The sequence below is a fragment of the Lepidochelys kempii genome, chromosome 18 (assembly GCF_965140265.1).
Source record: "Lepidochelys kempii isolate rLepKem1 chromosome 18, rLepKem1.hap2, whole genome shotgun sequence".
NCBI lineage: Eukaryota > Metazoa > Chordata > Testudines > Cheloniidae > Lepidochelys > Lepidochelys kempii.
This window is the reverse complement of record NC_133273.1, coordinates 17,767,487-17,791,382: the sequence shown is the minus strand read 5'-3', so window position 1 is coordinate 17,791,382 and position 23,896 is coordinate 17,767,487. Positions and strand designations below refer to the sequence as shown.

At 45.1% G+C, this 23,896-nt stretch overlaps 1 protein-coding gene across 1 annotated transcript; it reads left to right on the top strand.

Moving 5' to 3' along the window:
* Nucleotides 1–1,405: 1,405 nt before the first annotated feature.
* On the top strand, nucleotides 1,406–12,623 carry CCNL2 (cyclin L2). Its single transcript, XM_073317083.1, is given in 11 exon segments — nucleotides 1,406–1,930; nucleotides 3,375–3,449; nucleotides 3,736–3,845; nucleotides 4,207–4,327; nucleotides 5,675–5,739; nucleotides 8,577–8,676; nucleotides 8,769–8,873; nucleotides 9,071–9,212; nucleotides 9,811–9,928; nucleotides 10,013–10,105; nucleotides 11,246–12,623. Coding segments are annotated over 11 exon segments (1,806 nt in total). The 3' UTR covers nucleotides 11,598–12,623.
* Nucleotides 12,624–23,896: the final 11,273 nt, after the last annotated feature.

Genomic DNA, 23,896 nt, shown 5'->3' with positions numbered 1-23,896 from the left:
AGCTAGTAGAGTTCTACTAAAATAAGTAGTCAGTCCATGAGATAAGCATGTGAAGGCATCTTTAAAAAAAGAAAAAGAAAAGCTAGCGAAATCACCAGAAATTCAGAAGTTGTTACGAGTATAAACCATGCCTTCTCAAGTATTGTGCCATCTAGCTTCATGCCACAAAATGTGGAGTATCTAGCTTTTCTTTAAACTAGAGTATGTAAAAGAGTGCAGCACAGCTAAAGTATATTCAAGTGTAGCGGTCAGTCTTTCAAATTAGTTTAAAAATTAAACAGGCCAGTCTAGTAAGGAAAGCTTACATGTGATGTGTTGCCTAAAACCTATCCACAGAGTTGCTAATCTCTCACTGGTTCAGTCTATATGACACTTGTATCGGAGTCAGGGGAACCTGAGATTAAGCCCATATCTACGCTACAACTGTGCTACTGTAGCATAGACCCTTCCTACATTGATGGGAGGGTTTTTTCCCCATCTATGTAGTTATTCCACTCTTCAGGAGTGGTAACTAGGTGGATGGAGGAATTCTTCCATCAACCCTGCTGTAATCTACACTTGAGGTTAGGTGGACCTAAGTAAATTGCTCAAGGCGTGAATTTTTTCACAGCCCTGAGTGATATACCTAGCTTGATATAATTTTCTAGTGTAGAGCAGGCCTTGCAGTTAAAAGCGGTAGTGCGATTGGGACCTCTGGCTGTGTAAAGGCTTTAAAACCCTGAACCCTCCAAGGCACTGGTCTTCAGGGGAGCACCACCCTACTATAAATGACCTAGCTAAAGCTGAAGCAAATGGAAGCTTACACTCAGATATATCTTCCAGTGAAATCTGTGTGCTGGAGTCTGTTCAAGGCAGATGCTGGTGCTGCTGCTGTGGAAGAGAGTTCCTGCTTGAGCTCTTATGAGGCATAGTCGTGCAAGATAAAACTACGGTTGTGGGAAGGCTGGTCAGTGTTGCCAATTTAAGATTTGGGGGGTAAGCCTTGGGAGACTTGTTTTACTTAAAGCCCCAGCTGCTGGAGTCAAGGGGTTATTTAGGAAACAAACTTTTAAAACTCTTGCCCTCCTGCATGACAGAGAAAAGCTTGAACAGGCGAGTGGAGTGGCCCTGAGGGCTCCTGTCAGAAAGCAGATAAGTATGTGGGGTGGGAGGGCAATTGTACCCGGGCCCCCAACTGTCTGTAAGTGGAAGGGGGGACCCCAGTGAACATGAAGAAGGGGGGCTCCAGATTTCTCTCCCAGGCCCTCTCGATTCCCCCAGCATCTGTTGGAATACGTTTTTCAAATCCCCCCAGCGGGGGGCGGCTCCCCCTGCCGTGTGCTGGGAGGAAGGGCTGGCTCGGGCCTAGCCGGTGGTGGCGACCTAGGCTTTGTCTGGGTGGGGGAGGGGGCGCGGGAGGCGCGCGATGCACGCCGGGCGGTCCGCCCACTCCACCCTGTTTCGAATTCCCAACCGCTGCGTCACGCCGCTTGCATGAGGCCGCAGGAGCCGCGTCACGCCGGGGGCAGGCCGGCCAATCCGAGAGCGGCGCCTCGCTGCCACCCGCCAATGGGAGGCGGGCGTCGGGGGAACGGGCGGGACACCGCCCGGCGCTGGGGAAGGGGAAGGCGAGAGAGCGGTGAGGCGGCGGCCCAAGATGGCGGCGGGGACGGGCAGCGCGGCGGCCGTGGTAGCGGGGGGCCCGGGCGGGCTGCCGGCGGCGGGGCCGGCCCCGGCGGGGGGCGGCGCCCCGGGCCCCGGCGCGGTGCTGATCGGGGACCGCCTGTACTCGGGGGTGCTGATCACGCTGGAGAACTGCCTGCTGCCCGACGACGCGCTGCGCTTCACCCCCTCCATGGGCAGCGGCCTGGACCCCGACACCGAGACCCAGCTGCGCGTCACCGGCTGCGAGCTCATCCAGGCGGCCGGCATCCTGCTGCGGCTCCCGCAGGTGAGCGGGGCGGGGGGGGCCAGGCCCGCGGCGGGGGGGGGGGAGGGGCAGCTTCCGGTCTCAGGGGGCGAACGGGGCCGGGGAGGCAGGCCCGGGCGGGGCCGGCTCGGGGCCCACGGCCGCCGGGCCTTAGTTGCCTGGGAGTGTCGCGCTGGGAGGGGAGGGGGGAAGCTTTGTTCTCCCCGCCCGTCTGGGCAGGGCCCCGCCGTCTCTGCTGGTGCCCAGGGGCCGCTGCGACAGCCGCCCCCCCCCCCCCCCCCGTACTCCCAGAAACCAGGTAAAACCCGCCCCCGGCAGCAATCGGGGGGGGGGGGGTGGACAGCTCCCCGGGCCCCGCACCCGCGTTTGCAATGGGGAGGGGGGACTCGGGATCAGGAGGCGCCCCCGGCCTTTTGTTTCCCAAGGAACCGGGCGTGTGAAACTGGCCCTGTGGTGCCCTTTACGGGCAGCGTCCCGCCCCTTGTCCCGGCCGGCTCTGCTGGGACCGGAAGCGGCTGATGTAACCATCTCTTCCTGTGAGCCCAGGGCCGCGGTTGGCTCAGCCCTCCAGGGTCCTTCCTGGTAGCTCGGCCGAGCCTCGCTCGTTTCTAAGGGGGGGGATCCCATCCCCCGCCGCCGCGCAGGCTTTTGCTTTGCTGCGGCTGGTAACGCGCACGATTTCGCAATGCCCTTCAGATGGGGTTTCTTACATTCCTTCTCGTGTGACATGTCGCCCGTCGACTTTCCTGGCGCTGCCAGTAAAGAAAATGGGACAGTCAGATGTTACCATGATGCTTGGAGGGGTTCAAAAATGCCACTATGATTGAAACAAGGTTAATGAGACCTTCAGTTAAAAAAATAAATAAAATTGTTTTTTGCCTAGTGCTGCTACCAGTAATCTTTATTTTAGCTGTTTTAATTTCTCTAGCCATCTTTTCTTGCATCTGTGTGTGTTTAGTATGGCACAAGGGAGTTTTTTTAAATATGGATATGTGACTGTAAAACCACAAAGACTGGCTGGGGAGCTTGGGGGCAGATTTACTTGACATTTAGTGCTGACTCATGGTTAAAATGATTCCACTTTGAGTTGGTGGTTGCCTTTTAATATTGCTCAGCGAACATAGAACCAAAAATAAACACGTAGGAGTATTTGCATAGATGGCACAGCACTGGGGGCCGTTTGGACTGTAGTGTCCACCCTCATAATTACTTTTGAGTGTCCCCATAAAATATTTTGTTTGGTACTTTTCTAGTATCTCATCTGTTTTAAGATTGCACATTACAGTTCTAGGTGTTGAAAACCAATCCTTTATGGTGGTGTAGCTTTTTTTTAAGCTGATTGTTGCTGAGTCAGGCATTTCTGATGGGTTTTATGGGACTCAGATTTGTTGTAGTAATTCATCTTGCTCTAGAATCCTGTATGAAGATGCTAATATTGGATTACCATTTTTTCTTTTTTCTCTAGGTGGCAATGGCTACAGGGCAGGTGCTGTTTCAACGTTTCTTTTATACAAAATCTTTTGTGAAGCATTCCATGGAGGTAAGCATTCTTTTAGAAAATGCACTATGCATTTGATTTCTCTCGTGTTTGAGAGCATGTATTATGCCCTGTTGAACTATGTGTACAGGAAACTTTTGAGCTATAGATATGTTGTTTAGTTAAACACAGTTTTACACATCTACATTATAACAAATACTTATCTTAAAATTTTGAATATTTCTTGTTTTTACCACCACTTTCTCTTATTATCCCTCCTAAAGCTCTTGGAGGCGATCAGTTCCAGATTTGAGCAAAACATCAGTATGTTGCAATACTTATATTTCAGCATGTGTCAATGGCCTGTGTTCATCTGGCATCCAAAATTGAAGAAGCACCGAGGCGCATAAGAGATGTAATTAACGTATTCCATCGCCTTCGGCATCTAAGAGAGAAAAAGTAAGTTTAGAATTTGAAAAGTGTTCGCTTTCTTCACGGTCAGTTGTTTAAATGTGGGGACTACTGAACGTGAGAGCCTGAGTTTAGTACCCTAGCTAGCCATAGTTGTTGCTTTGCCTATGGGGGAGTTCAGCTGCATCATGACTCAAGGAACGTAGGGTAAAACCTTGTTTGGGGAATGAAAACCAAAACATTAATCTGGTTATTTTCTTAAGTAGAAGAATGCTTGTACTGTTGTAAATACTAACTAGTTTGCATCAAAATATAGTAACCTGCATATGTGTCCAAGTAGGATGGTTGGGTGTCTTTTAATATTGGCATTTCACTCTTACTTGATGGAATCTGAAATAATGTCTTACAGAAAACCTGTACCTCTACTACTGGATCAAGATTATGTTAATCTGAAGAATCAAATCATAAAGGCAGAGAGAAGAGTTTTAAAGGAGCTGGGGTTCTGTGTTCATGTAAAGCACCCTCATAAGGTTTGTACGATGTTCAGCTAACCTGTAAAACAGTGGGTGTGTGTTTCTTACACTCTGCCTGTTCTGGGTAAAACTGGATAAAAGCTTCTTGTTCCACAATACTGAACCCAGTGAAGCTAGTTTACAGTGATCTTGCTATCTTGTTTCTCATTCAAGAGAGTCTTAATAGTTGGTCTTGTATCTCATTGGTCAGTGAAGACTGAAGGTGGATGCAGATGTTAAGAACTGGTTAGACTTAACTATACTTGGATACTTCACTTTGTCATAGCATGAAAACTTTTATTGTTGAATGAGCAGGTAATTTTGGTGTTAAATTCTGAAGCATTATGAATAACTCCTCTTTGACTAAGGCTCTCAAATATCCCTTTTGTAGAATCTAGCTCTGATTATAATATTCGTCATTACTGATGAGATGTGTGAAATTCAGTCCCAGGAATGGTCTTCCTCAAAGTGTGCTGGACTCTGCTCCCCATATGAGCTAGTCAGCACTGCTGTTTGAATCTAATAGAAGGTTAAAGTAGTGTAAGGGCTCTCCTTTTCCTTGCACTGCAGGTATCTGCTCTCTGTCTTGCAGCAATGGGCTACTACTTCAGACCTCTTCAGCTCGCTGTAGTGTAAATGCTCTTTAAATTTGAGATCAAGTGTCCTCTGATTAAAAATATGTAGGTACCTTGCTCTGTTCAGATTTTCTCTGCCCACTGCAATTCTTTCTGAGCCTCCTTATTTACTGGGGTACTGATCACAGGAATGAGCATACTCCTTCACCCACTAATGCTTGTGAATTTCATGTAATCATTTTGTTTTATCCACCCTCTTTTTTTTTTTTTTTTTTTTGTGGTTCACAAAAACTTTGTTTTGTATGTTGCTGTGAACCTTTTAAACTTTGCAAAAGCGAAAGAGGGAAGAAATGTTGCCTAGGTTTAGTCCCTCCCAATGGAGATGTTTTGTGGTGGATTGGTGCCACTTTTTCCAGTTGGCAGTGTTTCCTCCCCTGTGGCAGCTAGAAGAGGAATGTTGAGTTCTATAGGAAAAGCATATCTATTTTGAAAACTGAGTGGAAGGCAAGACTTTTAGATGAATAGGATGACTGAGCTCAGAAAGAGGAGTATGAGGGAGGTCAGATTTGGCTGTGCACATAAATTTTTGGAACCTGTTCTTTCCCCCTTTGTAATTGAAGGCAGAAACTACCCTGGTATACACTTGGCATCTTAAAAGCACTCTTTCTGTGGATATTTGGGAATGTTAAAATCTAGAACAGAATATCAGATGCCACATGGACATCCCCTCTGAATTAAATATTTGGCTCTAGAGATTCTTGGTAATAACTCAATAACCCATATCTTCCAGATAATCGTTATGTACCTTCAGGTATTAGAATGTGAACGTAACCAACACCTGGTCCAGACTTCATGGTAAGTTGATCTTGCTTGTTATATGAGACCAGCAGGGCAGTGGCAGAAATATGTCATTTGAGGCACTCTGGGCAACATTGGTGTAGCCCACAACTATGTTCATGGAATAGACAGTTCCAGTGTTTCCTGGAGTGCCCCAACCTACTACCCAAATGTTGATCGGCCTCTAAGTTTCAGGCACTGTCTTAAATGGTAAGATAGCTTTTAAACCCCTCAACCCTTGCTCTTTCTTCCCTTTTCTCCTACCCTTTGCCCTCCCTCTAAAGTGAAAATGTTAAGTGGTTGTTTCTTTGGGTAAATCATACGTGCAGTTCTTGTCCGTCGCTGATGCTGGGAGACAGACTTTCCCAACACTTGAGCTGCTGGTTGCAACAAGGGCATCAGGAACCCTCGACATAAATCCTTTTTATGCACATGGATAATCCAAGATGTCAGCTACTAAGACTGGATAACTCAGTGTTTTTGCATTTGCCATGAAACATCTTCTGCCTGTCTTGTTGCTTCACTGTAGTGAAGAGACTCATTTGGGGATGGGTATCGAAGTTAAAATTCCAGATCTTGATTATAACAAACTTGTAACTCATGAAACAATGACATAATTTAAAAATTGGAATAATGAATCTAAAGGTCATATTTCTGCTGACTGAACTCTCTGGTACTGTGATCTGTTTGGTGGAGAACCTATTTTGACTTTTCTTTTCTGTACTCTTTTAATCAAAGGGTAGCCTCTGAGGGTAAGTGACTAAGACTTCTCCTCTGCTGCCCAAGCGCTATGGTGCAGGGATAACTGCCGTCTTCAGTCAAACCAAAGCAGGCTCTACAAAGAGAAGGCTGACTCTAGACAGGTGGTATAAATACGATAGTATAGTAACTGGCCAACTGCTTCTTGTGCTTATACTTTTGATTTTCGTTGTTGTGCCGTTGACTCTATTGTATATTTTAGAACTTGATTGTTTACATTTTGAAAACTGTTATTGTTAATGTTTTAACTATGTTAAAGATGCTGTACGTTTTTAAAAAGCCAAAATATATATATATATATATATTTTAAGGTGGGATTTAAGTCTTATGGGTAAATTATCTAACTGGTAGACTTCAGTTTTTATCATATCTGTGGATGTTATTTAATCGAACACTGAAGATACTTCAGTAGAAGGTCTGCCGTTTGGAATTAAGTACAGCAATGACACTGGACATTTTCCCTACTTCCAGATTACATAGTACCATTGAATTCAGAATTCACATGTGAAGTAAGACTATTAGGCACCAATTTCCCTTTTTTGTTTGGGATGCAGAGAAATAACTATTAGAGCAATACCCTAACCATTCATTGCTTCCAGTACCTGGAAGGTCATGGGTATCCAGTATAACTGATGTTTGAAGTGCAGTGGTTTTAGAGAACAACTTAAAGCTGAAGTAATGTGACAGATGTTTAATTCTACATGCCCCCTAAACTCTGAACCCAAAGGCCAGCTGCACAGTTAGCCAGTTAGTTTTTGTTTAGAGGTTTGGAAAAGGAAGCCCATTCATCCTTCACAAGGTATGAATATTACTTCTCGCTGCACTTAATTTCACAAAGGCTTTCTCTGATATCCTTCAAAGTGTCTTCTCCATAGCAAAAACAGGTGATAGAACATCATGACTTAGTTTAAGCTTTCCTCATGGGCAAGGTGAAGGACAGTCAAGACTAAGCCTTTAACTTGCCACTTTTTTCCCAGTGGTCAGTCGCTCCCCACGTGTTAGAACTGAAATGTATAGCAAAGGACTAAAGCACATAGATGGGAATGTGATTCATAAGCACCTCCTCTTTCTGAAACTGGTTTTAAACGGGCTGTGGGCTCTGGTTTGGGCCTCCTTGAGTTAGTGAATCCTTGTGTACTGCATTACCCGCATGATCAATTTCAAACTCTCTTCTTAGATAGCTTGTATAACTATATGGTGGTCTTTGTTTTGGGTGGTGTTTTCTCTCCTGCCCACCTGACATGCTGCTTGAAAGAAATATTACTTTAAAAGTTATACCTTTAAGCATTTTATTTTTTGATAAATTCAGATGCAAGTATTTTGAAAATACAAACTTCCTTGAGGATTTAAAATCAAAATCTTTTAAAATATGTACTGACTGTTGTGGAATATGTGCAATATTTTACAGTTGTCTCATTCTGTGAATATTCATTTTAAGAAACCTTGTTGAAATGGGACATTTGGAAACGATACTGTCATATGCCAGAGAAGAGGAGATCTGTTTGAATACTGAACCATCCTCTGCACTGATGTTCCCAAATATCTGGATTTCTTCCACGACTAGCTTTTGCATCACAAATGGATTCTGTCTTGGATGCTGTCTCACTAATGGAAAATGGACAGGTTCCAAAAACTTTCCAGTGGAAATGGGTACATGCTGAAGTGGATTGCATTTCTCCGGAGAACTCCAGCAGGATCGGCAACTCTGAACACTAGCTTTGAGTTTGCATGCTTCTCTGCACTCTGGGATTGAGCCTAGATTTCTGTTACTGAGTTCTTTACAGATTATATGTTGTCTCTACAAAAACATTTTGTTTTTGCATGAGAGCAGGCCAGTAGATCTAGAGGGAAAAGTAAAGTTAAAATTGGTTCTCTTTCATAACTGATTTGTCTGACAGCCAGTCAGAAACTTATTCCCAACCACATATCCATCCTCTTGAAGAAATTTTTTCTAACTTCTCTTCAGATTTACAGGAGTCTAGCATTTGAGCTTAGTGATAGAATGCAGAGAGAAGTAGTTACTGTAGAATGGAAGAGAATAGAACAGAGAGGCCTGGTGCAGGGGGTTGCAATTGTCCCCTTATTGTGTCTTTCAGGAATTACATGAATGACAGTCTACGAACAGATGTCTTCGTAAGATTCCAGCCAGAAAGTATTGCCTGTGCCTGTATCTACCTTGCAGCTAGAACACTGGAGGTGAAACATCTATTTATATTTTGTCGTTTCCGTTTCCATTAAGGTTTTCATGTAGAAGTAGAAAATTGAATGTATGAATTTCTCAATTGTAGATCCCACTTCCTAATCGTCCTCACTGGTTTCTACTGTTTGGAGCAACAGAAGAGGAAATTCAAGGGATTTGTATAAAAATCCTGCAGCTATATACTCGGAAAAAGGTTCGCTATTGTTTTATACAATGTGTATTCGGTATTTCTTAGAAGATAGGGCAAAACATCTTACTCCCATTGAAGCTAGTTGCAAAGCTCCCACTTCTCTGGGAGCAGGATCCAGACCCTGTGAGTCATATCCCTTCTAAGCATGGATGGTCAATTGAAACAGTACAGAGAACTAATTTTTTTATGTGCATTTGCAGGTTGACTTGTCTTATCTGGAAAGCAAAGTAGAAAAGAAAAAACTAGCCATTGAAGAGGCAAAAGCACTAGCTAAAGGTCTGCTACCTGACAGGACTCCCAATTTGGATAACACGTCAGGCTTTTCCCCTGTTCCTAAAAATGGTTGGTATCAATGTACTTAGTTTGCATATTTGGACTGCATTGCTTTTTGCCCATATTTTGGGGGTATTACAGTGACTTAACTTGAGTAAGAATCCTGTCTCAGGCTATTTTAGATTGCAGGGATTCCTATGTTAAGCTGTATTCCAAATGATGATGCAAATGCTGCTGTTTTGCAGCGTAATCACTCTGTAGAAAGGAGGAGTCAAACTACTCATGAAATTTTTTCTCCATTCTTTTTCTTAGCCTCATGTTCGTATGTGTGCTAGAAGAAAGGCAGCATTGGGACATGACACGAAACTATTTGTTATGTACTAAGTTTACAGCCTCAGAAATTTACTTTAGATTTGAATAACTCGTGACTTACCTAAAGGACTTACCTAAAGGTGTTCAAGTTTCACCCTTTATCTGTATGTACTGCAAAGGGTATCTAGAGGGATGTGGTAATTTAGTCGACTCTTACCCTCATTAGTCAGGGCAGGTGACCCATTCAACCACTGCTTGCCACTCTTTACAATTGGGTTGCCTGCTAAAGATTGACATCTCTTTGATATGCATGTGGGGGGGGGATGAAGTGTAAACTTTTACATTTTTCTTTTAGAGTCCCCAAAAGAAGGTAAAGGAAATAAACCTTCCCCACTTGCTGTGCAGGCGATGAAGAATGCTAAACGAAAAATGGACGGAACAAAAAGAATGAATTCCAACAGCCCAGTGAATGGGTAAGATTCCACGTTCTATAGATTTTTACCTCTTTTTCTCCTAGCACTTAAATCTAAATCTTACTTGGATTCTGTCCTTCATAGTGTTCAGAAAGGAAGGGAGAGCAGGAGTGGAAGCAGAAGTCGAGAGCAGAGTTATTCAAGATCACCATCTCGATCAGCATCTCCTAAGCGCAGGTATGTACTGAAATGGGTGGAAGTTCCGAGTCCCATTTGTAACCTGCTATGCTAATGGCAAACTACCATCCCAGAGAATGGTGCTTTGGTAGTCAGTGGACTCTGTTGAAGCAACAACTACAGCGATTTGTATAAAACTTTAAACCCTGTTTGAGCTCTGGAAGTGAGACTAGTGTATGGAGGTGCAACATGGTGGCCAGTGTAAGTTAAAGTGAAGTTTAGGGTTCGAGGAATAACTGCATATGAATGGCAGCGTCTTACTCAGCAAATCCGCTTCTTGTGCCCATAGTCCTTTCTGCTAACTTAAATGACAACAATAAGTTTATACTGCTTCTTACTATCCTCGTCATAGACACAACAAAGTTTGGGGGATAGGGAAATGGAGTCTCCCTCCATTATGCCTTGTGCCACCTGTACCAAACACTGGGGTTGCACTAGCAGAACTGAGGTCCAAATTTGGCCTGCAAAGCCTCTTACTGATGGTGATGCTCAGGCTAGGAAATTAGAAGAAAAATCTGTGGTAAATTGGCTCAATTTACAAGTATATAGCTATCCATGAGAGCTAATCATGGAACCCCCCCCAAATCCATACATCTTCTAAAATTCTTACAGAAAGAAATCAGCTTCATAATTACAGCAAAAGGTTTTGGATTGTTAATAAAGTGTGTTGTGAAAGATACTGTTCAGTATTCCAAAGGATCTCAGTTTTTTACCCATCCAACAACAGATATAATGATTACAAATGTTACCTATTATTTTAGTCCTACAGGAAATTACTTGCACTGTGTTTTAATTCGTTATGGGGTGTGAGCTGGGGAAGTATTCTGTTTGAAGGCAGGTGAATAAGGTTTGCTGGTTCAACTAATCAAATTAGTAGCTCTCTGTTTGGAGAAGCGGCTTTTGCTTGTAAGATCTGTTTTGAGAGCAGTTTTCAACCTCAGTTGTAGCTGACAAGTAAGTAAGGGTAGCATTTTAAAGGACAGTGTCAAATCATTTTCTTCTGAAACCTTTTTCCTTGTGTTCCAAGTAGCACCTAAGATTACTATAATCTGTCTTGCTTTTAATGCTGTAAAGTAATCGGGCATTGATTTTTAAAGCACTCACTGTTTGTTCTCGTCTCCTCCTGCTTCCCTGTCTTAGAAAAAGTGAAAGCTACTCGACATCGAGTGGTTCCAAATCCCACAGCCGCTCCAGGAGTCGCAGTGATTCTCCCCCAAGACAGTTCAACCATAGTGCTAGTTACAAAGGCTCTAAAATGAGGAGTTACAAAAAGTCAAAGGACTACAAATATTCGACACACAAGCCGAGGAAGTCCCGCAGCAGGAGCTCATCACGTTCCCGAAGCCACTCGCGGGAGCGTTCTGATCATTCTGGGAAGTACAAGAAAAAAAGTCACTACTACAGAGAGAGACACGAGCGTTCCCGCTCCTATGAGCGTGCAGGTCATCGTTACGACCGAGACCACCCTGGCCACAGCAGGCACAGGAGATGAGCGCTACAAGGGCTTCTCCTCTGTCCTTGGGGATTCAGAGTGGAGCCCGGCTTCCCCCATTTTGCCCTTGTAGCATGGGGTTAGCCTGAGTCTAAACCACTTAGCATCAGTAATCTTTTCTAACCTTGTGCTTGTTAGCATGATCCAAATACAAAGACACTGAACAGACAAGATGATGTGGAAGACTTGATCTGGTAGATGGCTTGGTGGTTCTGCTGCTGGAGTGTCTCTTAGGAAACACTGGAGAGCCTCTCTGTAGTGGCTGCTCCTATGCCTGCTCTTTGGGAATAGGTATATTTGCACACTGTAGTGCAATGGTGTTAGTATATTTCTGGACTTGGAGTACTGAGAGCACCAATTTCCTTGCTCAGCAATTAGAGAATTCTGCTGAACCAGCCCTTCCTGGTGGAACTAGAAGAAAGCTCAAATGTTTCATGAACACCATTAGTGGCTTGGTGCTAACAAAGCTGTCGTTTCATACTGACTCAATTATGTTGTACAAATGTAAGGTGATATTTCTAGAACTGATGCCTATATTAGGTTACACTTGTGTATATATTTTGCAGTGTTTAACAATACAATATGGGAATATGGCCTTATTAGCCCTTATACTTTCTCCACCGTGTAAATAAGCATTTGTTTAATACAAGTGAAAGCTATATACTGAAAAGTCAAAACTTGAATTCTATCAATTTAAGATTTGTTTAGAGAATTCTGATAAATGTGAAAGTATTTAGCTCTGTGTATTGAAAGTAGTATATTTTTATCCGTGCAATGCTGTGTGCAGGCCACCAGCTCATAGAGAAGTTTCATATATATACATTTTTATGTGTTTTGAATAACTCTATACTCAGGATCTTTGACACTCTGAAGAATTGGTAGTTTGTCAGTCTGCTTGCTTGTTTAAAAACAGAAGGTGTAAAAAAACAGCCCAAGTACACAGCTCAGGGGTATCCGTTTTAGTGGTATATCTGAGCTGTTCCTGTGCTCCCTAATTTCATTAAAGTATTTGATTTTGTATTTAAACTCTATGATGTTACTGTCTATTGTAGTTCAGAGACTTCTAAGTTGTACTGCCATGCTAATCAAAAAGGGGACAAACAACCTGACTTTAAATCGCGGTAAATGAATAGGTTATAAGGTTTTTATTTTTAAACTGGTGTATGCCATTGCAAATATAAATACTGTTTCAGAGTAATTTTGTAGCACATGGTTACAGGGGATGCGAGTAATGGTAAAACAGATCTCTTCCTTTCCCACGGGAGGGAGTTAAACGCTGTGCAACCTAGGTCCATAAGAGTTTTCATCAGTGCAGGTGTAATAGAGGGTTAGCTGCCTGAAGTGGTGTGTTTTCCTACCCTTGGAAAGAAAGTAATGGTGGCTGCTGATAGGTTGAAGTGGTTCCTGTGAATTTCAAGCCACTGAGGGTATGTCGACACAGCCCGCAGCAGCGAGCTCCTGAGTTGACTGGTTCACACGCTGTAGCACTAAAAATAGCTGTGTAGACATCATGGCTTGGGCTCTGAAGTCAACAGCATTATTTTTAGTGCAGTAGTGAGAGCCTGAATCTGTTGACCCAGGCTTGGAGGCTCACAGCCAGGGGCTGTATAGACATAGCCTGATACAGCATAGATTAGCTTTAGTTGCCTAGATACTAAAGTGAGGGTGGGGCAAATGCCCTCATATGTCTTCGAGGGATCTGCTGGCAGGCTCATCCCATGAGCATTTACAAAGATTTTCAGTGTCCCATCAACAGGTGTGCACAGCATGAGGGGTGAGTCAGCCATTGGTATGGCATTAAAGTTCCTTGTTCCCGTATCCCAGAACAGAATTGTGCAAGCAGTGCAGTATAACTTGCAAATTTGCCTTGGAAGAAGGGTGCTCCTGGATCCCACCCCACGAATCACGGTGGGGGGGGGGGGAATAAACAAAATGCTGTAGTTTCTAGAGCTGAACAGCAGCAGCCTCCCCTTCCTGCTGTTTTTGCCCTGGCCCTTCTCACGCCCTAATGAATCTCATGGCAGCTTCTTCATGTTGCCACCGTTTCCCACGTACTGCTCTGGAGCAGGGGAAGCAGAGCAACCACAAGGACCTGAAGCAGGGCTGTTCCCGGTGGATCACCTAGGAAGTGCTGAGCACCCCAAGCTCTGACAGTCAGGCCTCCCCAAAGTGCCTCAGATTGGGATAAAAGGGGAGGCACCCAGAGTAACTCATCACACATGCTGCCCTGCGTGTGCCACAATGTATCGTGTACGTTGCTCTCTATCACTGCAGCCAGGGTTAAATGTTGCTTGCTCTGCCATCTGACCTCAGTGAGTTTCTAAAAAAAAAAAGTAATAAAAATCCTTTGTTTTTAAAGCAAAATCACTTGAAACTAATTGAGCTGACCACTGAGGTAAACTAGTGGGAAGAGACTAAACAGTGATGGTGCAGTTAAGCCCCGTGGATAAGTTTATTGGCATGTTAGACTTTTTCCTCGAGTGTTTCAGGTTTTTTTTTTTCTTGTTTGTTTTTCTCCATTGGTTCAGAGTTCTGGCAATGCTGCTACTTACACTTCACTCTGATCTCTTTTTTTTTTTAAACTTGACCATAAACCCCCTAAAGAGGCTTTACTCCATCCAGCAAGTCCGAAAGCAATACTGGGACAGGAGAAACTTAAGCATTTGGTATAAGGAACTTTAATCTTCTGTAAGGACATGATGTCCATGTGGAGAAAATGACTGGTCTAGCTATACCAGTAAAGCTCCCCTGTGCCCACTTGTCTTCCTGAATAAGAGTGCTTGTTTTCTGATATTTATACTGCTTTCAAAGCAAATTAAAAATGAGAAAAGAGCCTTCCTTTTTGGGGATACGAGTGTCCGTATGGGGAATTCTACCACTCTGGCTATGCTAGTAATCTTCCCTGTGGAGACCAGCCCTCAGTTGAATGCCATTTCAGAATGTTGGGGGGGGGGGGCGCTATAGTCACCTCCCACATACGTGAAAGAGCTGCTATCCCTCAAACAGCATATGAGCTAATTTTGGACATGATGTGGAAAGGGTGACAGAAGTTTGAAGTTAATGAGGACAAGGGTTACAGTAAGGTTCCACAGTTACCTAGCTTTGCATGTAGCTGCTATATGGTTCCATAACAGTGGCTTTTATATGTAACTCGCTTTTTGCTTATGCTGATCTATTACTTTACATTACTGGTCAAACTTGAGGGACTTTGGTCTTTAGGTATCTTCAGCGCCTGTTTCTCAAGTATGCCAAGTAGAAGCAGTTGTCTGTAGGCTGAGACATGGGAAAACTCTGTAGAGTTTGTTAGGATTGTGCAGTGTCAAGGAATATAACTTGAGAGTGTGAGGAGGGGAAAGATACTAGCATGGAGTTGTGCTAACTGGTTTCAGCCAAGCTGGTCTCTTCTTTCATCTATTCAAAAACTAGCAAACTACCTGCCTTCGCCTGTGTTTTGCACACATGGAGGGAAACTGAAGTAAGTTCACACTTCAATGGCTATTTGGATTATTTCATATACATTGTCTTAAAGTAACAAGCTCAAAGCAGTACATCAAAGTAATCTTGACCCGTCCAAAGTGTTACTCTGTTTGGATTAGAAAGAACAGAAGAATGGCTCTACTCAGTCAGACCAATGATCCATCTAGCCCACTATCCTGTTGGCTGACAGTGGCCAGTGCCAGTTGCTTCAGAGGGACTGAATGGAACAAGGCAACTTAACGAGTTATCCATCCCTTATCATCCACTTCCAGCTTCTGGTAATCGGAGCTTGAAGGAAGGCCAGAGCATGGGATTGCATCCCTGATCATCTTGGCTAATAGCCACTGATGGACCTGTCCTCCATGAACTTATTCTTTTTTTAACCCGCTTATACTTTTGGCCTTCAAAATGTCCCATGGCAATGAGTTGACTGTGCACTGTGTGAAGAAATACTTAAGTTTGTTTTAAACCTGTTCCCTAATTCATTTCATTGGGTGACCCTTTGTTCCCGTGTAATGTGAGAGGCCAAAGAACACTTCCTTATTCGCTTTCTCCACCCCATTTGTGATTTTATAGACTCTATCATAGCCCCCCCTTAGTGGTCTCTCTTCCAAGCGGAACAGTCCCTGTCTTTTTAATCTCTCCTCATATGAAAGATGCTCTGTACCCCTTCTCTGTACTTTTTCCAATTCTAATCTATCTTTTTTGAGATGAGGGGACCTGAACTGCATGCAGTATTCAAGGTTTGGGCGTACCATAGATTTATCGAATGGGATAGATAAGGAAAATACGCCCTTTCCAAACGGACCCTAAAATTGTTTGCTCTGTTTGCTGCTGCTGCTGCACAGTGAGCAGATATTTTCAGAAAACGATCCATGATGATTCCAAGATCTTTCTTTAGTGGTAACAACAAATTTAGACCCCATGTTGTATGTATAGTTGAGATTGTTTGTTTTCCACTGTGCGTTACTTTGTATTTGTCAGCATTGAATTTCATCTGCCATTTTTGTTGCCCAGTCACCCAGTTTTGTGAGACCTCTTTGTGGAGTAATCTTGTTCTGCCCAGAGTCTGCATGTACACTCTGTCCTTACTGCCTAATGTAGCTGCAAAGGGATCAACCAGGTGCATTTAGCAGAGTAAAATGCATCTCTTTGCTCATCCCAGTCTTTAAAGGGGGGGGATGGCCTCTTCCTTTTATCATCAGCTCAGCTCTGTTAGTCATTTTAAATATGAGGGCTTTTATTGTCAAAGGTGCCTATTTCCCATTGACATCAATTGGAGTTAGGTGCCTAAATTCCTTTAAAGATCTGGGCCCAGAGGCCTCCTGTCCAATCCCTTAGAGAAGCAATCCTTCAAAGAGCTGGGCTGTGCACCGGGTTCTGAAAATCAGCAGCTGTAAAGGGTGATGGCTGCACAAGGGGAGCAAATTCTGCAGTTGAAACGTCCACCTGACGCGTTTTGCCATCGATCTCTGAGTTAAAGTGGGAGCCCGTTAACTGGAATGCTCGGAGTTAAACCTCCGAGTGCATTTGGGGAAGAGGGCTCCAGAGTAGTCAGTAGCCCCCGTCTGGGTAGGGGTTTCTAGATATACATTACCTCATTTGGCGTGAGAGGCAGCAGCTGTTTTATATCAACCGCTGCGCAAATGCACAGTGTTGAATAAACAGTAATACTCCACTTTTGGACATGCTTGAAGCCAGAGAGAGAAATACCTTGGAACCTCAGCCCCTGTATAAAACATAGCTGAGCGCCTAGGAGAAAATGTGTGTATAGGGCCCCAAACCAAAGGGATTATGTCCTGGGATTAAAAGGGACATCCTGTTCTAGAAGAGAATAACATGTTCTTACTGAGAACCCCCCGCCCCCCCACCCCCCGGCATGGATAACTAACAGCGTCTTGGCAGCGGCCTAGAACGGAGAGTGTCTGCTGCAAGGTGGACCGAGAGTACAAGATTGACAAAGCAGCTGAAGTTCAGAGGTCCGGTTCTCAGCTGCTGTAAATCAGAATAGCTCCACTGACTTCAGGCGAGCCGTGTCTGTTTCTACCAGCTGAAGCTGTGGCCTGGGTCTGTCGTGGAAGGAAACAGGCTTTGACTCTGCTGAAAGAGCCGCAGACTAGAGCCGATTCATATTTGTCTAATTTATTTGACAAATTTCATGTAACTTTTTAGATGAGTGGTTTTTCTCCAGTATCTGATCTTCATTTGAGAGTGAACTATTCAAAGAATATGCCTTCCCCCACCCCTCGTTATCCACCCAGCTGTGCCAGAGCAAGGGACAAAGGGCTGCACCTCTAATTAGTCATGCCAATGGGCCTTGCTTCCAAGCCTGTTTGTTTTCAGGTGGGCACAAGGGTCTGAGTTCTGATCCAATTGCAGGAGTGGTGCCAATGTGGTTTGAACAAGTGCCGTAGGGAAGATTTCTGCTGAATGTGCGACCCCGAAGCACCAGTGGATGAGTTCTGGGGGGCTGGGGCTGGCTTGTAATTGGCAGTGGCTGATGGGAAATTTAACATTTTGGCAATTCAGCATTCAGTCAGTTACCAAAGACACACGGCCAGCCCTTTGAAAAGGCAGCTTGCTCACCTGAATGGCCAAGAATATTTCAGACAGTGAAATGAACTCCTGGCCCCTTGCATGTGTTTTCTCAGGTGATTTTTGCAGCTTTCTGCTCCTGCGATCCCCAAGTGATTTCTTGAGCTGTTTGTTCCTTGGTGTTTTCCAACCCATAACCTATGAACTGGCCTGAACTGAATCAAATAATCACGGCAGTGCCTGATCTCAAAGCCTGCTCCACTCCACTGCTCCAGGGAAATCCAAAGCAAGCTCAGCTGTGTGAATTATCGCATCAGAGGGGAAAGGTCTGGTCTGATGGAACCAAAATTCTAGTGCTAGAACATTCACAAGGCCTGATATTTCCCTCCACACACGCTTTTCTTCATGCCTGGGAGCACAGCTGGCCCCTGGTAACAGGCTGTGAGGGTTTGTGGGGAGAACCATGGTGGGTCAGTCGCACTCCATTCTGTTCCAGTCAACCCAATAGCTATGGCAAAGGTGGCGTGGCATTACACCCATAGCCTTCAGAGATATTGTAATGATATGATTATGGCTCCGTGTGCGTCACGGCGGTCATGGACTCCATGACTTTCTGTGACCTCCATGACTTCCGCGGCAGCCCATGCAGATAGCCCGGGAGCTGCCTGAGCAGCTCATGCTGCCCCTGGGCCAGTTGCCTCGGGTCCCCCTAGCAGCAGGGGTTTGAGTGGGGGAGGGCTGAGGGTTGGGGTGCAGGGCAGTGCTTACCTGGAGAGGGCTCCTCAGAAAGGCCACAGGAACTCTGCTCCACGTGCTGCCTCTGCCTGCAGGCACCACCCCCGCAGCTCCCATTGGCCATGGTTCCCAGCCAATGGGAGCTGCAGAACCAGGGCTTGGGGTGGAGGGGAGACAGCACCTCGAGCTAGGAACTGGAGATCGCTGCTTCCCAGGAGCTGGGTAGGGAACCTGCCCCACCCCCCTGAGTACCCATAGCACCCCCTAGGCTGTGCCTTCCCTCCCCATCCGAACTTTTTAAGTTGAGTTTTAAGCTGCAAACAAGTGCAGTTTGCCTTCAAGAATCTCTGTAATCTGCCTAAAACAACATTTAGGATGAGAATTTATTACACATATCCAATTTCTTTCCTATATTAAGCTTAGGTTGCATGTTCGTTTTATTTGCTAGGTAATCTGCTTTGATCTGTTAGATTTTAAGTGATTATAAGGGAAAACCATCTTTTGTAGTTAATAAACATTACTGGGGGGCAAAAGCTGTTGCATCTCTTCCTCCACATGGAGGGAGGGGGTGAATTTCGTGAGCTTACGCTGTACAGATCTCTGTGCAGTGCAAGGCGGTATCATTTTGGGTTTATCCTCTAGAGGGGGGTGTGCACTTGAGTACTGGGTAGTTCCTTAGCTGAGTCGTCCCATGCACAGCTGATTTCAGTGTCAGTGTGTTTCTGCAGCAGGGTGTGTCCCTACCTCTGTGTGTGCTGGTAAAAGTGCAGTGTGAAGCCTGGGGGAGGGCTTGGCAGGCTGCACAGCCAGAAGTACAGTGTAAAGAGAGTCCAGCCTGCTGGGCCTGGGGGGCTCAGTGGTACCTGCGTTCCAAGTGGCACCCCGGGGGGGCAGGGAACCTGTCACAGGTTGATAGCAAGGCACAGCTTCTGCCCCACTTCTGTTCATGGGATAAAGGAAGGCAGCGAGGTTCCTGTCAGGCCCCAGGAAGGTGAGTTCGTCCTGTTATCCTAATGAGCATGTGTGCAGGAGGGGAGACGCTTCCCTGGCAAACTCACATAGGCCGGAGTGAGTATGAGCCACCTGTAGGTAGTTGTAGTTCTGATTGCCTCGGGGGAAGGGACCCAAAACTTTCTTCTTTTTGTTTACCTGGCTTTGACCCCAGGCCGAGTGAACAAACACCAGCTGGAAGAGGGACGTCATTAGGCCCCCAAACAGCTTCGCCGTGAACCTCTGGCTGCTCACGGCCCCTGTAGATCCACTGCTCTTCATGGCTACAATCCCTGCAGGTGTTGGCCAGCAGAGTCCCTTCCCAAGCTCCTGCACGTCCCGTGGCTCAGTCAGCTGGAGATGGCTATTGATACCGGCTGGCCTCTCTAATTTGTGCAGTCGACCCTCCGCGCTCTGCCTCTTGTCCATTCAGGATGGCTTTCAAGTTCGTCGGCAGATGCTGTACAACTAAAAAAGAGAAGCTCCAGGGTGCTTTCCTCACCACTTGTATTTTACCCGAATGTCATCATGCCTGGCTCTACCTGGAGCCATCACTGGGTGCAATACGACATTGCAGCACAAAGCGGTGTGGTCTGAGCACAGAAGTGGGAGTCAGGATCTCTCAAGTCTAATCCCAGCAGGGATGACTTCCTAAGCAGGTCTTGGGTAGGTCACTGTTTCTCACTCTTGTCCTGCTTTCTCTATCTTGGAATTTGAGAATAATAATTTTTACTTCCCCTCCTCACAGATGGGTGGCCAGAATTAATTGGCTCATGCTCATGAAGTGCCTTGAAAATGAAAAATGTGCCAAAATCAAGGGCAATCTCCTGGTTTGACTGATGAGAGCTCAAGAATTGGCTGTGCCTAACATCCACCACCCCGGCACTTACCTGCATCCTTTGCACGGCATAGCTGACGACCACCGGCTAAAGCAATGTGGGAATGGGGGGTCTTCCTTTAGCACATCTCCTTCTGCAGAGCAGAGTGAACGAGCCATCAACATGGGAACAATTCTGGCTTTCCAGGCCTACGGGTTAAGGACAGTAACTCCATCTCTCAACGCAATCCCTTTGGAGTCTTCACTCTTAGGATTTTAAAGCCTGCCACTGGGTGGAGATCTGAGAAGCCACAGTTCCTAATAAGCCCAGTAAAGCCCCCCACCTCTATTTAATGGCAAGCTGTCGAGGCTGTCTACATTCCAATGACACTCCACCTCCTCTGTTTGCTCAAGAGGGGTTGTAAGGGGTTCTTCTGAAGGTCACTGAGGGTTTAGAGTTCCCTAATATTCCATTCAGCCCTGAAATAATCTCGACTTGATTCACCTGAGCTGAACGTACACCAGCACCTACTCTCTTTTATGTTCCTTTCAAAGGCAGGTTTTTACTGCATGGGTTCCAGGTAGTTGAAAATCCTTTTGTTTTCATGTGACACCAGGAAGATCGATCCAGCCACAGAAAGGGTCCATGGGCATATCTGTGCTGGTAGGTGACCCAGCAGCAGTCAGTTTTACTCTCAGCCTCTTTTGGGGCTCTAAGGGTCTCTTTTCCCTGAAACAAACACTGGTATTTTGACAACCCTACGTGAGCGATTCAATGACATCATAGAGATGGGCGTGGTGCTTGGGAATGGGCCTGGAACCTTTCCACCGGCGATCTGAAATCAATACAGGCTAGCTTGAAACCAAGCCCAGCTTCTCAGACCTTAGCCCAGCTTCACTGCAAGATTTCAAGAACACTTTTCTGAATCTGGCTAAAGTCCTTCTGCCTTTTTTAAAACCGAATTGCAAAGATCGGCGCTGGATCTGAACTGTTGCAAAATTCTGAGGCAACTGGATCTGGGTCTTTGGTTCGGTTTCTTTATGAATCCTAAATAAGGATCCATAGCCGCAAGATATAGTCACAAAGTTTGGAACCAGATCCAAATGTTCTCAAAGTCTCAGGCAGTATTTGAGCCAGGGAGTTGGTTCAGGCCTCTCTTCAGTGTGTAGCAAACATCTTGTCCAGCTCTACATGGTACACATTGTGAGGGAGAATAGGCATTCCACTTACTAGCTAAAAATGTAGCCGGAAGACACCAGCTGAGTTTCCAGCATTGCTCTGCGTATGGCCCTCCACGCTAATATGTATTACATGCATGACCTTACCACTCTGCACATTACAGCATTGCTACCTAACCTTCGTCTATGGTAAGCTGTATAAACGTGGCTTGAATTATGCTTTTCCCAGAATGCTCTTCACTCATGCTATAGTTGAGCTCTGCTCTTGGCACAAATACAAAATCTGTCCAAAATAAGAAAAATGAATAGTATGTCCTGGTACCTGCACAGCCTCCAGGTACCTGAAATGTGGAATTCAAAACTAAGATAAAGAAGGTACAGAAAGACAAGACAGGTTGGTGGGTTGAATCTTGAGTGATGATTAGCTTTCAGCTTGTAAATTACCACAGGTAGCCCTGAGCACATACTTTGGAACCAGTCCTTCGACATAAGGTGAATGCCGTGAGATTGCTTTGTCTTTGACTGGTAAACTGATTACGCTTGGCTATTTGGTCTCTTAAATATTTTTACTGAACCATAAATGTAGCCAAGTAAGTGGTTATACGTAGTGTAGGGATAGTTATGCAATTGAAAGAATTAAAGTTAGCTTAAGTTTGGTCAAGAACACAATGTCTGCTTTATGGTTTGTGGCCAGTAAGGAAAAGGCCCCAATCAGCAAGTAAAAGAAGGCTGTGAGAATAAAAAGGTACGTATTACTTGCACTGTGGGAAGGATGTGTAGTTCAAAAAGTCAGTAACTGGCAATGACATCACTTGTTTGTTGAAGAGTATAAAAAGTAAACTCTTAAAGGGTTCATTGCTAATACCTGCCTGACCGCACTGGAGCTGACCAGTATGGGTCTAAGCACCTGTGGGTTTAGCCCGTTTGTAAGTATCTTGAGCAAATGCTTACTGTTTGGGTGTAATGACTGCTTGGTTTTTGGCTGTTCGGCATGTTTAAAGCCATTGTATAAAATACCATTTGTCCTTTCGACTTAATAAAGGAACATATGGTGAAATTAGTGTCTGCTGGTTTCCCATATTAATAATTAATAATTCCAACATCTAGTTTTGCTCTCTAGCAGGGATGGCAATGCTAGTCAGGTCTTGTCTTCTTCCCTTGCAAGATGATTAATAAACCCCACAGGGAACAGATACAGTTAATATCTAGGGATTACAGAGCCATGATTTATGAGACTCTGTTATGTTTGTTTTTGAAGCAGAAAGACACAGGCTCTTTATAATGCCACGTCATTGGAAGTGGGGAATATGGACCAGATGCCAGTTCAGCACCGGGGCCTGATGTCCTTATGGTAAGGAGCATACCATAAGCCCCTTTCAGGTTTGTTATCTCAGACAGGAGAAACGAAGGACTGTTTGGAAGAAGCTGGGGAATAATATGTGGACAACAGACACAGCAAAGAGACCCACTACCACATTAATGGGACACAGTCCCCACACTAAAACCTTCTGATCTCACAGACTAGGCCACTCTCTGCATGCAGGACCCTGCAGACATTCTAGGGAGCTGTATTGCTGGTTCTTCTTCCCTCAAGTCTGTTGAAGCCAGGCCCCGTCATGGTGTGAAAGGAGACACTTTTCTTCCAGGGGTGCCATCCTCTGGCCGAGTCATTGTGCTGTATTCCTGTGGATAAACAGAGGGCTTTGGTATCCAGGTCACTCTCAATCCAGCACCTCCCACTGGCATTAAACCCACCTGGGGATGGACTCTGGACTGGGGATGTGAAAGTCCCATTTAAAAAAAAAAGAAAATTAACCTTAATTTTAACTGTAACCAGCTGCCAGAAAATCTCCAGAGATGCCAATTTCTGTGAAATTCATGCAAAATCTTATTTTCTTTTCCTTATCCAAAGAGCCCTGGCAAAGAATTAGCCCTAGACACACAGAAAAGAAAGGGAAAGTGGCCAGGTGCCAGTTCGCAGGATGTGAAAACATTTCAAAGCGGATGAGAATCAGGGCCGTTTTGATGTGAACCAGACAAGGGGAGCTGCCCAGGTGGCTCTGGGAGTGAACACTGCTGAGGATGGGTGAGCCAGGAATTCCACGAATGGAGTTTACACAGATTCTTTTCTTGGCCCCGTTTAGCATTTGTTCACTTAATCTTTTCTAAGCACAGTTCCAGCAGTGACTGCTGAGTGCCCATGACTGGGCACAACAGTGGGGGGAGGAGGGGAAATCATCCCAGGGATTTCAAAAAGCTGTTAAAGGAAACGCAGAGTTAAGTCATATTAAGTAGCATTCTCTTGACTCCCCCCATGTTGCTAGTACTCTCTGACAAGCCTGGTTTTTGTCTCTTTCCATCCGGCTAGCGCAGATTGTTTTCCCCAGGTCTTTCAAATAGAACTGAAATGAACACAGCTCCCTTTTTGTTCAACAAGAAGAACAACCAGCCTTCCCGTTCAGGTCATTGGGGTGAATCTAGCCTGGCTCAGGAGTGATCACGAACCATTGATGTTTGGTGGCCCGCATGGGAAGAGACTTATTCAGGTCTCAGCCCCATCCCTTGC